We start from the raw sequence: 15,847 nt of genomic DNA on the forward strand, positions 1-15,847 counted from the left end.
GCCAGAGGAAAAATGAAATAAAAGATGCTTACCACAACTCAGGTTGTTCTCTGCTTTTAATGATGATGTTGGGATGCTCCAAAAGTCATTTTCCCAGTCTACAATGTTGCCCTTGACATCGCAGCTGAGGTTAAAGAGTATCTGGGAACTCATTGTAAAATTCCAAAGCCGGAAGTTGTAAATGTCCCCATTGAGAGGATTTATATCATTTCTATTAGAGCCCAGAACCAACTTCCCATTACCAGGAATGACCTTCCCATTAGTATTTGAACAGGATACTGTTCTGTACGTGTGTTTGACACTGATACCTACAGTGCCTGAGAAGCTATCCCATATAATGCAAAGCTGCTCAAACGTTTCTGCGAAGAAGTATCTATCAGGATTGTTGTCAAGTGGATCATCTAAAATGCATTCGATGCCTGAGATAGATATGAAGTGGCCATTTTTTGTCCTCCCAAAACCAAGGAATTCTGTAGAAGAGTCACCATAGGAGAAAACCTTCCATTCACTGCTTTCACTGCTGTTCTCTTTTGCTTCAAAGCACAGTGTGAACTGATTCAGTTCTGGTACTTGGATGGAATTTGCCACAGACACAGAATCAACATTCAGGGCTTGTGGGATGATAACTTTTTGATTCCTCAAAGACACAGCAACTAGAAAATGACAAGAAAATTTGCTTCATTTACTATTATTGACGCTCATGTTGACACATTTTCTCTTATAAATAACAAGCAAATGCATCAGATTAGAAGCAAATTCAAAGTAAATTCAACAGCTACTATAATCAGCTACTAGGATATCTTAAATTGTGAATATAACATGGTAATTGGCTCCTATTCCTACAAAACTGCAAACCAATCATTTGCAAAACTACTTAGTATTTTTACCTGTTTATATTAGACCCGTGGTTCTCACAGAGGGGCAATTTGAGAATGTTTAGACCAAGTTAATGGCCCAAGGACGCGGGTGGCGCTGTGGGTAAAACCTCAGCGCCTAGGACTTGCCGATTGCATGGTCGGCGGTTTGAATCCCCGCGGCGGGGTGCGCTCCCGTCGTTCGGTCCCAGCGCCTGCCAACCTAGCAGTTCGAAAGCACCTCCAGGTGCAAGTAGATAAATAGGGACCGCTTACCAGCGGGAAGGTAAACGGCGTTCCGTGTGCTGCGCTGGCTCGCCAGATGCAGCTTGTCACGCTGGCCACGTGACCCGGAAGTGTCTGCGGACAGCGCTGGCTCCCGGCCTATAGAGTGAGATGAGCGCACAACCCTAGAGTCTGGCAAGACTGGCCCGTACGGGCAGGGGTACCTTTACCTTTACCTTAATGGCCTTTTAGGCTTCCTCCACATGAATAGTTCTATTTTTGAATAATAATAATTATATGTCATGGGGGGGGCGGCATCAGGATTTTAGAGATGCTTAGGTGGGGCAGGGCCAAAAAAAGGTTGGGAACCACTATGTTAGACAATGAAGTAGACCAGTAACATGAAACAAGATTTTGTTTTCCCCTGAGTACTATTCCTGAAAGGTTTGTTTTGAGTAACTGCTTAACACTGAATAAATGAATGTCATAGGTCTTTTTCAGCGAGTTAATTTGGAAATAAAAGGCCTTTGTTTCCAAACTTTAGAATTTAAGTTGAATAAATCTGTTCACATTTCCTTAATAACAAACATGCCATGTATTCTACATTCACAGGTCTTTGCATCTTTACTTAGAGGAGTAGCAACACCCATTCAATCCCTCACCATGTGGTCTGTAGGCTGCTACTCTGGGCAGAATGAGGGCAACGGAAAGTCCAGTTCTCCAAGACTGGTTTGAGCTCTACTGCCTATATCTGTATGATGTCTTTCCAGCACAGAACAATGACCTTAGCCCCGTGAACAAGGATGGCAGTTTAAATTATGAGCTCTAGAACTAGAAGGGAAATGGTGAAGGAATCTCCTCTCACCCATCTACCATGTTGAAGGGCATTTTGTTAGTATAGTTGCCCACTGGGTTAAACACTCAAGGTCTATGTTGTTTCAGGAGTCCGGAAAAAATAACACTACACTTAGTAGATTTGTAACAAATCTGAATAACTCTGTTCTATAACAGTGGCAACCTGGTGCTAACAGTGAGTTGCAACAACAGCTCACCAAGAGAGAAAGGGCAAAAATTGCATCACCAAGCAGGAAAAGGCAAGCATACCAGTGCCAGTATTAAGAGCAGGGTTTCCTCTTGTTCGCCTAATATGTCAGTATCTTAATCTGTTGGTACTTCTTCTATTGGCTACCATGCACAGACAGACTATATAAATTGCTATACAGATATAAAATATATATATTCACTAGCATTTCTACCCGTATTTCAATATAGTATTTTTATTTCAAATGTTCTGAGAAGGGACCGTATTCCAACTTACCTTGAAAAGCTGCAAAGGACAATGAAATGGAAGCTAACAGGTACAAGATTAGGAGATTTACAGTGTAAACATGCATGTCTATACAGAAGCAAGTTCCACTGAGCGCAATGGGCTTGCTTCCAAGAAAGGAACGCAATTACTTTAATAGTCTCACAATTGCCTTTCACCCTTAGCTCTCAACAGTTTGCAATCCTCCTGTTCCCAAATGCTAACTTCCCACTACTTCTAACGTACTATGTAATGGGGAACTCTGTAATGGGCTTAGTGCTAGAACACATGTCCTGAATGGAAATGGCCCCAGGTTTAATCCCTGCCATCTGCAGGCAGGGCTGGGAAACCTATCTAGCATAGCCAATACTGACCTAGATGTACCAAGGTGTAACTTGCATAATGAAGCATCGTGGGAATGTCCAGAGTTCATTATGCCTTCCTATGGGGTTTAAGGAAAACATTTCAGTTTTACTGTTTTGCATGAGGTCCAGACAGGGGGGGGGGGGGGCTTCTTAAAAAGACAAATACATTAGCTTCCCACAGCTACTTTTAACATAAAAACTGGGTAATCTTTTTATTAGAGAATGCTTGCAAAATCACTAACACTGCAACCCTATGCACACTTATAGGACAGTAAACTCCGTAGGAGGAGCGGATTAGGATAAGGTGCAGGCGGCTCTCTGCTCTGCAACATGTCAAAATTGTGCTTCTAGGTTTCAGCACAGATGTGCATCTTCAAGTCCAAACCTCAAAGGCACACTTCCAACATAAATTCGGAAGGTTTACAGGCAGAGACAAGAAATAAATTTTAAAATGTCTTACATACACCTACCTCGGGTATAGCTGGCATTGAAACCTTTTTTTTGGATACTGAAGTCACTTGTAAAAGTTACAATCATTTCATTTCCAGTTGAGTTAAATGATAAACCTTTGGCAGTGACACCGCAAACTTTTTTGTCTCCTATTGTTAAAAAGTCATAAATGCAGTTGGGAGCTTCTTCAATCTCAAAATCAACAAATGTTATCTGAATGATGAATCCAGAAGGAGCCCTGATGGTCCACTTGCATGCTTGACTGTTAGGGTAGACACTAGGGAAGCAGGGGGAGGTAAAAATTCCTGTAGGGCTAGACAGCACCATACGACACTCAGAACACCCAAGAGCTATGGAAGAAACAAAAAAGAAAAATGTAAGATGTAAGATACAATTTAAGAACAGGAGAATTTAAGGTGCGTACCTATGAATGACTACTAGACAGCATTTTCCATATTTTGCTAACATAAATTGGTCCCCTTTACATAAAAACCTTCATACATGGAAGCTGCTTCTTGGATGTATGCAGTTCCACACACTACTAGGCTGCACATGAATGGCACAAACCAGAGTAGACAATTTTAAAGTAAGGTGATTTGAATCATCAATAGAAAACTTGATTTAAATCATTTTCAATAAAATATTCTTTTTTTGTACCTCAATCATTTTAAGAAAAAGCATGCTTGTCAACTGGTTTATTTCCATTTTTATAACCAGTTCCCATTTTTTCCCCTTATACCCTGTTTTTGTATTTCAAAAGCCCCATCAAAGTGTCAACAACACAAAAAGAGAGCATCATGTTAAAGGAAAGCTTGTTTAAGATTTCAAAATTTTGGCAGTAACAAAACCAATATAAATTAAAAATGCAGGTAACAGCCACCATGTAATATAGTCAACCTCACAATAATCTCAAAACAACTCATCCTGGCTTGTTGAAACAAAAGCATTAGCAAAGTGAACCAAACTAACTGCCCTGAGGAGGGCTTTGCACAGTCTTGGTGTCACTATGGAGAAGGGCCTGTCTGCCTTATACACATATCCAACAGCAGAATGAACATGTTTATGAAACATATATCCCGTCCTTCCTCCAAAGAAGCCCAGGGCAGAATGTTGATCTTAACATTTTTCTCTGGTTTGAGATGAAGGTTGCTGTTGAGGTATTCTAGTTCTAGGCTATTTAGAGCTTTAAAGCGAGGTGGGGCAGGGAAACACAGCACTTTGAACTGAGATTTCAAAGATTGGCAAGATAATGTATGTGTTTATATGCTCTAACCTGCAGGTGCAAGCTAATAACCTGGCAATTGAATTTCAAACCAATTGTAGTTTTCAAATGGTTTTCGAAGTCAGCTCCACATAGAGTGTGTTATAGCACTGTAGCATGGAGTGCATCATAGTACTGTAACTAAATAGAGCCATCGTAATCCAAAGCCTTTAGTCATGCAAGCCACATATCTTTTGGCCTACATAATTATATCTGTTTAGAGACAAGAGAGTAATTGTGAAATTAATCAATTCTGTTTGGGTCTCTGGACACATGCAAGTTCCTCAAGCAAACAATGGAACTAGTTTCATAAGCCCAAGAGACTTGTGTGTTTTTTTTCTTTTCCAAGAGAAGACCCTCACCAATTGCCCCATGGCAAGCTGGTTTTGAAAGCAAGGGGCATTCCAAAAGTGGTTTGACTTGTGGCATGTCGATTAACTGCTCAAAGACAAAATGAAAAAATGACATTGCTCTAAAGGAGTCCCTTCTGTGAACTGAAGCAACCCTTGAGATCTTAAGTGCTTAAACCTCTCCAGAGTTAAAGCTGACATTAACAGGACAGGAAACAAAGGGGCTCATTCACTAAAACTTTGGTGCAGCTCAGCAGCTTAGCCATATCTCCTTGTTGGAAGAACGTCCAGCAAGTTGGATGCAGATAGTTAAATTACGGCATTCATTACTACAAGAAGTAGTGATGGCTTTGGGTGGCTTTAAAATGGATTTAGACAAATTCATGGAGAAAAAGGCTTTTTAACAGCAGCTAACCAAGATGACCATGTTGTACCTCCACTATCAGAAGCAGTATGCCTCAGAATACCATTTCCTGGAGATCACAAGTGCACTTGCGCTCAGGCCCTGCTTCCCACAGGCATCTGGCTGGTCACTGTGAACATTCTGGACTAAATGGGCCTTGGCCTGATCTAGCACGTTGCCCCTTATGTTCTTAATGTCTTATGGCTCCCTTTGCAATACTATTGGAAAACTCCACGTGTCTAATTTTATGTTCTGCATAGCATGTAGCAAAGAAAACACGATTCGCCTCTATGTGGTATTTCCAAGCAAATGCATTTAAAGTAGAGTGCCAAGCAACTAAACAACATAGTATTTCCCCAATAGATAAAGTTGAGTGAAAGTGTTTAATTTTGTGGAAATGTTTAACACTCTCTCTCTCTCTCTCTCTCTCTCTCCACACACACACACACTCCAGAGGGATAGAATATGCTGCAGTGCGATGTTAAATAGTTACAACATACACACACACCCATGCACCAATCTCATGGAATAAGTGTTTAGCTCAAAGTTCTCGACAAGGAACTTTCTATTTTTTACATACTAACTTTTTGGCATAGTCTCCACCTTAAGTAGCAAACATTCTGTTTTCAAACATTTGACCACAGTGAAGAATAAATATGTAAACGTGTGTGTTTTACCAACACAGCAGAGAAATAGATTGTAATCTTATTTGATCGAGCAAGCTTGGAGCTGTGCATACTGAAGAAACAAGTGAAATTTTGCAAGGGTTTCTGAGATGGAAACACATTCTGAACAAATTCATTACACTCATGGTCAAAAAACCATATGAGAACAGACTTCAGAGTGTGACTTTCAACTCCCACACTCCTTTTTTTCCATCACCACTGGTTAGTATTAGGCCAGATTTTCCAGAGATGGAAAAACCTTAAAAGTTAGGCCCTAATTACACACACACACAGAGCATTCTACTCATTTTGGTGGAATTGTGCATGAATGTATTGTTCTAAGTATACATCTCTACTAAATTGAATGCTTGCAGAAGGGTAACACGTTGTCCTGCTTCTGACAGATTTTACATTTGCCTTAAAGTTGGTTTAACAAGCAAATTACAACACTGATTCCTCACTTTCTTAAGACCCTTTTCCAAAGTCAACAGGGAAAATGATGCTTCAGTCGGGGGGGGGGGATCTGCTTCTGCTTTGTGATCAAAAACAGTGGACCCTGAACAGAGGCAGGAGAGGAGGAGCAGCTGGGACAAGTGCAGAGCAGGTAAAAATTGCTCTGCTTTTGCTGCTGTCCTCCTTAAAAGGAGTGAATATAGAGTTCAGGAAGTTAGAAATCCTACAAAGGGCAGGCTCCTCCAGCATTCAGGACGCGCTATCATCCCTCTGACCAAAAATGCCCAATCAATCTTGAGTTGGAGGAAGAAATCAAAGAGTCACCTTAAGGAGGAAGTGCTATAATAATGAGTGGTTTCAATTACCATCATACAGACTAGGTGCATGTGTACACAACGCCCTAAATAATGGTTCATTTGAACAGCTGCTCATGGAACCAACCAGAGTGGCACCCCAGACCTGGTGCATGATGTTAAGTGTTGTTGAACTGATTAAGAACAGTAAACATTGAGCTACAAAATGCAACATATGTCTTATGGACAATTCCCGAGAAAGTTTGAGTGTGTCACATTTGACTTCAATAGACGAAACTTCCAAAAATGAGGGGCTGGTTAAAAAAAAAGTTGAAAGGAAAACGAAGAGGGTAAATTCTTTCCATAATCCTGGAAATTGTTCAAAACCACAATAATAGGAGCTCAGCTACAATGTAGACTGCAATGCCCCCTGCAATGCAGGAATCTCAAAACACCAATTTGAAACCATACAGTACCCTGTGTATCTTTGCAAATGTGCTAGCAGTTTTATTAATGCAAGCGCAAAATATGAATCATGAAAAAATAATCTAAACTACACATCACTAAAAACATAAAGAACAAAAAAAATGTACATACATTCGAAGCAGGAAACCAACTAGGGAGGTGGTTATACCTTTGGACAACAAATGAGTCAAAAGTGTGCTGAAGATGGAAAAGAGATTGCAGAGAAATTGAAGGAATTGTTTGCATCTGTCTTTCCAGCATAAGGATTCGGTATGAGAAACTAAGACAAATTCTGGTGCCAAGAGACATTAGGTTGAGCTATTAAAAGTAAATTTCATGTCACTTTAACTTTCTAGATTTAAGTGGTGATATATGCTCTGCAGTGTAAATGCTGAAACCACAGGTCAGATGCATTTCTAAATTTAGGACTCCCAACAAGTGGATGAATAAGGGCAGCGGAAGACACACCTGCAGACAAACAAGAGAAGGAGCCAAACCACCATGATGTATGTGGCCTGGACTGACTACAGGACAAACAAAACACTTCTTTTTCTATATAAGACACAAATAGAGATCACGAAAAGAAGTTACAGTGTGTCAGGCACACAGTCCAGGGCAAACCTCATCACTGCCTCATTTTTAGAACTGTGGGTGGGAGAGAAAATGCAAGACTGCAATGTGCTAATCTCCTCCTGATTTCAGAAAATGCAATGGCCATTTGGCCTAATTAAAAAAAGATGTATCCCAATTTTATTCTAGGGCAGTAATCCTATGTATGCCAGTCAGTAATTATGGTGCAATGCCTTGTCTCCACAGAATAATAATAATAATAAATTTTATTTATACCCCGCCCTCCCCAGCCAAGACCGGGCTCAGGGCGGCTAACAACCAATATAAAACAAATTGACTGAAATAAAACTTAAAAACAAGATTAAAATACAGCATTAAAACATTAAAATGCAGCCTCATTTCAAAGGAAATGACAAAGGCAACCTCACCAAAGTTCACCTTTTATTAGGCAGGTGAATAGCCATTTGAGCACAGGCGAGTGCTTAGCTTCCCAAAACTTAATGGTAAAAAAAATCTGAAGACACATGAATAAGATGAGTTGGGCAGGGGGAAGCTCTTGAAAAAAACAAAACAAAACTCTTCCTAACACTTTTTGGAGGTATTCACAAAACAATTGTAACATATAACCCATTTTGTCAGGGACACAAATATCACTTCAGTACAAGGGAAATAAGACTGAGATTCCTGCATTGCAAGGGGTTGGACTAAATGACCCTTGGGGTCATTCCAACTCTACAATTCTATTATTCTAAGATATCCCCCTCAACGAAGTGGGATCTCAGGGAATATGTACAACATCTGAGACATGCACAATAAATAGGTAAAAACAGTCCTTATTTTAGTAAGAGTACATAGGTTGGTTACTTCCACAAAACAGCCCCTAAGGCACTGCTTTTCTGAAAACAGCTGGAAGATGGAGATTCCATACAGCACTTAAAGATAATACTATGTTATCAAGGCACATGGTAGTTTCTCTTTTCTCCAACCCCTCCTCAAATTCTGCACAGTTTTTTTCTTCAAACAGGGTAACCTTTCCTTTAATTGTGCCATGCTTAAATAATCCAGTAGCAATGTAAGAATGAAATCATTCCATGCCATTAAAACCATATTTCCCTTAAACCTACCAACACATAAACGCATAAGCACAAGTTCCAAACAAGAGTCCACTCATGCCATGAGTGGTAAGAAAATAATTTTCTACCTCTCTGTACTATTCCAGCTCCAAACGCTGCCATTTTTCTATTTATTTATCTTGGGCAAATTTCAATTTGTCCTACCAGCACTGTTGTGCTAATTGAGGCACCCACTAACCGACGAGACAGGGAGGCAATTTTTGCTGAATTTCCTTGCCCACCTTGCAGCCCCTTCTCCCCTTCTGTTAGCAGATGCCTCACGCTGAATCAAAAGGCCTTCTGCTTGTACATGAGCACCAATTGGACACACAGCCCCCTTGATGCACTTTTAGAAGCTTTTAAACCTTAGTTTAAGCTTCAGTTGCATTATGAGTTGCTACCCTTCACCTTATCTGCAAAATAATACTCCCATAACCAGGGAGCATATGAAGCCTTCCTATCCTAGACCAGAAATAGTGCACAAGCCTACCAAAACCTTTTATAATTCGATGAAAGACAGGATTGTGCTCTCATACAAATTACGCAACCACTGGGTTTTGGCCACTAATGCCAGATAACAAAGAAAGCATTATATCTCCAGCCCTATCAGCTTGCTTTACGTCTTCATTTGTTGATACTCTGTCTCTTAGAGAGAATTCGTCCTATGGTTGAACTGTTTGGTGCACATAAGAGTGAGTGAATCAGTCAAAAGACCTCCTGAGAGATTGATAGTTACGTTCTCTTATGTTTAGTATCATTGTAGATGCCACAATGAATCTTAATTTTGATTTGTATAGTGCTAACCCAAAATAAATGCTTTGCTGACAAAAAAAAATTTCTACTATTGTTAGCAATGCAATTATGACTGGGAGAAGAAACCAAATTACAGTGTTAAAAGAATTGTCGGCTAAAATCTCCTGGCTCAATTTTTCGGTGAAAAACAGAACTTAATTGTCCCAATACCATGTCATTTTTAAAGACTTAGAAGTGAGAAATGAATACATAGATTAAATTTTACATGAAAGTAACTTGAGGCAAAAATGGGACACAGTTCTGCTTCTATTTAAAATCAACAATTCCTCCCCACCCCCCAATAGTACTAGGAAGAAACTGTGCTTAGCAGACCAAAACTTGACACAGTGTAAATGCATAAAGCCACACTTCTAGGCTCTCCAGCAGAAGGTGTGGCTCTCAAAATGGATATGCACATAGTTATATGTGACATTTACAAAGAATATTAATGCTGTGTGTACACATTATAACTTTAAAGCACATTAGAAGCATATTATTTTACTCAGAGAGAATTCTGGGCCCTGTAGTTTGTTAAGTGCTGCTGGGAACTGTAACTCTGTGAGGGGTGAACTACAGCTCCCATAATTATTTGTGGGGGAAAATGTGCTCTAAAGATACAGTGTATACACAGCTATAGTTTTTAATCAGATCTATTTGGGAAGTTTTGTTTTCAGAGTTACTCATAACAATTTTCAAGATAACTAACACACAAATCAAATCAAATCATTTTGTCCATTTTGCAAAGTTTAATTCAAACTAGGTATCACCAGTCAGCGCAGCCATCTCTTTCCAGTTGTCTACCCAAAGAATATAAAAAAGGACAGAGGGCTTGGCTCCCAGGAAGGCTGGACCCACTGAGCCTCTCATTTTTCTAATTAATCCCAGGTTCTTTGATCCATAGAAGAAAGAAATGTTGTTACTTGCAATAGGGCAACAGACTTTTTTGCCTTATTAGAAAAAGCTAAACACAAAAATGTCTTACCTTAAAAACAAGAGACTTGTAATTTATATACACCCTAGGTGGCCAAGGTTGGTCATACCCAGAACAGACCCACTGAATTCAATGAGCTTAAATAACTACTATGAGTATGGCTTGGGTGGCTATAATTCAGCAAGTATAATAAGAACTGAAATGGTAGCAAGAGTCAAACTGTGGTGGAAATTATTGATATGACCATTAGAAGTTTTGTTTCTTACCTGACTTGGCCCTTGCCCTCTCTTCACTACTTTTTCACACCTTCTTCATTTCATATGCCATGTTTTGTTATTGCAGCCCAGTTGGAATTTATGCAGGGTTTCAGCCTGCTCTTAATGTATTATGGAGTTGCACAGAAGAGCCAATACTTGGCGTCAATACTATTTCTAAACCTGAGAACAAATCATCAGAGTATATCTATATATATTTCTAGTGATTCAGACCGTATTTCTGCCAATAATAATCACTGTGAGGAAAGTGGGTAGGCCTTTGGTTCATTTGGAATCCTGTCTGTAACCAGGAAGAACCACAGAGCTCAGCATTGGCTTTCACCTTCTTTGTGCTCTCCAGCCAAGGCTGCTTGCTGCCTCCCTTGCCTTACTTGTAAGTAGACTTCTACACAGGAGCAGATCCTTATTCACATGCAGACTATTATTCATGAGGAGATCTCTGGCTGACAGGAGGAGCCAACTGCTCCCTGCTTTCACAGCCGGGCTGCTGTCCCCCCCCCCCCCCCGCCCGTGGCTCCAGAGTCCTCTACCTCTTTTACCTCCCCCTGCACCCTTGTAATGCACCCTGCTTCTACCACTGGGAGATTGGAAAAAATGTGAGGGAGCCACCAGTTCAGCATCCGCCAAAGACGGATTTTCTTGAAAAATACATATACCCTATGTAGGGTACCATGGTACCTCGGGTTACAGATGCTTCAGGTTACAGACTCCACTAACCTGGAAATAGTACCTCAGGTTAAGAACTTTGCTTCAGTATGAGAACAGAAATCGCGTGGTGGCCATGCAGCGGCAGCAGGAGGCCCCATTAGCTAAAGTGGTACCTCAGGTTAAGAACAGTTTCAGGTTAAGAACGGACCTCCAGAACGAATTAAGTTCTTAACCCGAGGTACCACTGTCTATAAAAGGGTTGCAAATGCTTGCCATGATTATAGAAGATCTATACTTGTTCAAAAGCCTAACAATTAACCAGTTATACCTTTAGTAAGTTCAGGAAACAGATATAAAAGGAGAAAATATTTTCAGAGCCAGGGTTGGGGCCCTGCCCTGCCTGTTTCCCCTTGGTACTTTGGTTTCATGCCAGTGAAAATTCAAGTAGAAGCTAAACACATTGACTGGCTCAATACACAATTTGTGAAGAGGTCACACTGAAAGCAAAGTTGTGGATTTCCCCCAGAGGAAGGGGTAGTGTGAAAATCCTGTGCTACGCCCAATGTAACTTTAGAATATTTTCATTGGCAATTTTGCAAGAAGCTTATACAAGTAACAAGACTGACTTGCTAGCACTGACTTTAGTTTCATTTTTATAAAATAACTAAAAGTCAGTAGACTGAAATACATTATAAAAAGCTGCAACCTAGCAGTGTTTTGCTGAATAGGGGCCAGTGAACATTATGGTAAGTTCTGGCTCATAGCTCCTCTTTATCCACAAATTCAGTCCACTGCAAAGTAGTGCAGTTACTTCTTCCAAAGTATGCACGTACGTACATACGTACGTACGTACTTACTTACTAAATAAATAAATATTCTGTTCTTCACACCCAACTCCTCTGGCAAAATACATAGATCAGTCTTAGATTACCAGTTGAATAGTGTGGTCTCTTGTGGATAGCTCAAGGAGTATGTTGAGATGGTCTTGCAGCATAATTTTACTGTAAGACCAGCAGCACACAAGAAAAGCAAATACAGCAATTTGTTGGCATTCCTCTGTTTCAAAGGACAGTGGAGTGTGCCTCCAGGGCTGAAGTCAAACACTTGGAGAATCACAGCACCTGCTGTGGCTGCAGACTGGTAACTCGCAACTGCTGCCTCCAATGTAGTTTTTGCAGCGTTAGGAGTACCCCAAGGTGCAAGCCTGGGTAATGTGTATGGAGGTCCTGGGCTGCAATAAATTTGGCACCAGCTTTGCTGCAGAAGTTGCCAGAAGGCGGCATACAAGACGCCATTCAACCAACCGTCTTAGAGGCTCTTACTCTGGATTTGTGTAAGGTTTACTCCTTAGCCTTTTCTTCTCCCAAAGGTGTCCCATCAGGCAGCGGGTATGGGTTTTTCCTCGGGGTTTACTCCCAAAGCCTCTCTCATGAATGAGTATAGCCACAAGGCAGCAGAGATTAAGGATCAGAATTTTCCTTCTCCTACGTAGGTCACCTTCCCAGGTTAACAAGCCCCATCTGCCCCACCAATCATGATAAAACCTATGTCAACTCTACAGCACCATGAGGTGTATGAAGATATCCAATAAACCCATTCTACATCTGTGCCTATAGATGCAGAATCCACTACACTTTTCCCTACAGGAGTAAAGAGAGATATATTATTAAAGGAAAGGCATCAGTCATGATGAGTTGAAATTGAACCTCAATTATCAAATTCAGAACCCACACAGGTACAGTGGTACCTCGGGTTAAGAACTTAATTCGTTCTGGAGGTCCCTTCTTAACCTGAAACTGTTCTTAACCTGAGGTACCACTTTAGCTAATGGGGCCTCCTGCTGCCACTGTGCGATTTCTGTTCTCATCCTGAAGCAAAGTTCTTAACCCAAAGTACTATTTCTGGGTTAGCAGAGTCTTTAACCTGAAGCGTCTGTAACCTGAAGCATCTGTAACCCGAGGTACCACTGTATTCACATATTAATAGATTAATTTACAAGGACATGCAACTGTCTCATAGAATTCATAACCAGACTGAGTCTAAGGAATGTGAGGAAGGGGAGGAATCTGAAGGTCAAAACTGTGTTTTGACTTCTTTTAAAAAAGGTTTATTTTGGATATCTATGCATTTTAGGAACATAAAAACATAGGAAACTGCCTTATATTGAGTCAGACCATTGGTTCATCAAGTTCAATATTGTCTACATTGAACAGCAGTGGGTCTCCAGGGTTTCAGACAGGTGTTTCTCACATATTTAGCTGGCTATGCAGAGGATTGAACTGTATGCAAAGCAAATGCACTCCCACTAAACTACAGTCCTTCCCCTTAGCTGCTTCAAAACACACAGAAAGTATCTGAAATTTCTACACTGGCTTTAGCAACCTTTTGGACGTAGGCTTTTTTATTAATACATTTATTTAAAAAAAGAAGGGTGAAAGCTATTAAAATTGCTTCATCCATCCCATCGTAGAATTTTCCCTAGCAGAACTTTTTCCAATCTATTTCTGAACAATTTTACGAAAAGGGGATTCCACCACTTCTCTTGGAAAAAATATTCCATACAATAATAGATTGCACAGTAAGGTCAAACTTTATCCAAGTTGTCAATGGAGGTTCCAGACATCCAGATTTGGCATGGACGGTGCGGGAATTGGCCCTCTAGCCTAGTTTCCAGGTCAACCCTCATCCTACGCCTATAAATTCCAGGATTATAATAGTATTCAGTGAATCTATCTCTTGGCTCTCAGCTTCTCCACTTTCTCCTTTTGGCCAGTGGAGCTAGACCATTATAACAGAGACAAGGGAGAGAAGAAAGCTCTGCACACTTCCTTGATATGCCCTGACTTTTCTCCAGGTGTGTCTTACCCACATCTCCAACCTGATGGGTTCAACAAAAGGATGACAAGTGATAAGAATAATGTAATGAAATATGAGAATATGCAATAATGTTTTACGTAGTCATCATGTATGTTATCACCTTCCATGCCAGTGTGTAGGATATATTTACTTCCAAGCAGATAGATAGATATCTCCCTTGCATATATTTAGGAAGTGAGGCACCCACTGTAAAAGTGACTTCCTTAACGTTGGTTTTGACAAGTAGGGTTTCTTTCCCCCCCCTGTCAATAAGTATTCCAGGAAAGATGGTTCCACTTCCACGTCAGCCACCCCATTCATTATTATCATATGTGATATGAAAACGTAGGAAATTTGTAAAGCCGTACAAAAGAAATAGGAAATGCTACAAAAGTTTCCCTGAACACATGCAATATTTTAAGTCAGAAATAAAAAGTGGACTTCATGTTGGATTTAGTATTCCTAAAAAAAAGAGAAAGGAAAAAGCAACTTCCTATTGCCAAAAATCCCAAACAATTAAGTTACATAAGGTGCAGAGGAAAAAACATGCTATTACAAATGGGCTTGTTTAAATGTCTGACCTGTTGATGCACTTTAAATTACCCTCTGTAACTGCCTGGGCTTTATGACTGACTCGCTTTACAATTTCTGAAACCAAACCAAGCACATTAGCCAAAAGGAAATCTCTTTCATGATTATGTATTTAAAAGTAATACAGACAGGAAAATGGCATTTTGTTATCTCTGGAGACATACTTTAAAGAGGCTTGAAAAGATTTATGAAGCCGGATGACAAGTGCAACAGAGATTCTTGAAGAGAGTTGGGAAGTGACTTAAAACGTTTTTAATGCCGTTTTTGTTAATGAAGCCAACTGAACAAATTGTTTTAAAACTATGTTTTTAATTTACTGCATTGCTCCTTATCTTGAACTTTAACACAATGTACAGGATCAGAATTTACTACTGGTGCCACTGCCCCAGCATTATTTCTACAATCCCCCAATCATGAAAGGCCTTATCTGTTTGAAAAACTGGGCAGTTGATTAGTGTGTTTGTCAGTTTATTTAGGAACCTTTGAGAAATATTACATTTCTTAAATTTCTGGCTGATCTGCATTTACAGTGAGACGCATACATATGGAATGTATGTACATTAATTATAAGCGAGTGATGAATGCCACTTAAACTCTGTTGAAATCCCCTGGGATTCAGAGTCAGTTTCTGTATGGCCCCTGAGACAACAGGTATAACTCATTGATTCACACATGTAACAGAGCCTATAAATCCAATCAGCAGCACTAGCTGGCAGTCCACTCAGGGAACAGTGGGTATCTCTCTGTATACCCTCCAGCATTTCTCTGATGAAAATAGGAACATCCTATTCCATGATAATAATAGTAATCATATTATGATTTATAACCTGCCCATTTGACTGGGTTGCCCCAGCCACTCTGGGCGGTTTCCAACATATATAAAGACATAATAAAGCATTAAACATTTTAAAAACCCACTTCCCTATACAGTGGTACCTCTGGTTACAAACGGAATCTGTTCCGGAGGTCCATTAGTAACCAG

At 40.2% G+C, this 15,847-nt stretch overlaps 1 protein-coding gene across 9 annotated transcripts in view; it reads right to left on the reverse strand.

Annotated features, from left to right (window-relative positions):
- The window catches only part of ADGRG6 (adhesion G protein-coupled receptor G6), a 99,111-nt gene that overhangs the window by 62,372 nt on the left and 20,892 nt on the right, over positions 1-15,847 (reverse strand). For 8 of the 9 annotated variants that reach the window (XM_083434788.1, XM_083434782.1, XM_083434786.1 and 5 more), the window contains exons 3-4: positions 3,221-3,550; positions 33-653 (exon numbers count right to left, since the gene is read on the reverse strand). In XM_083434788.1, the coding sequence (XP_083290914.1) occupies positions 33-653; positions 3,221-3,550 (951 nt within the window). Of the gene's footprint in view, positions 1-32; positions 654-3,220; positions 3,625-15,847 lie in introns of all 9 variants that reach the window. The other variant, XM_083434789.1, reaches the window with a different exon arrangement.

Source organism: Podarcis tiliguerta (genome assembly GCF_965153285.1).
Source record: "Podarcis tiliguerta genome assembly, chromosome: 3".
NCBI lineage: Eukaryota > Metazoa > Chordata > Lepidosauria > Squamata > Lacertidae > Podarcis > Podarcis tiliguerta.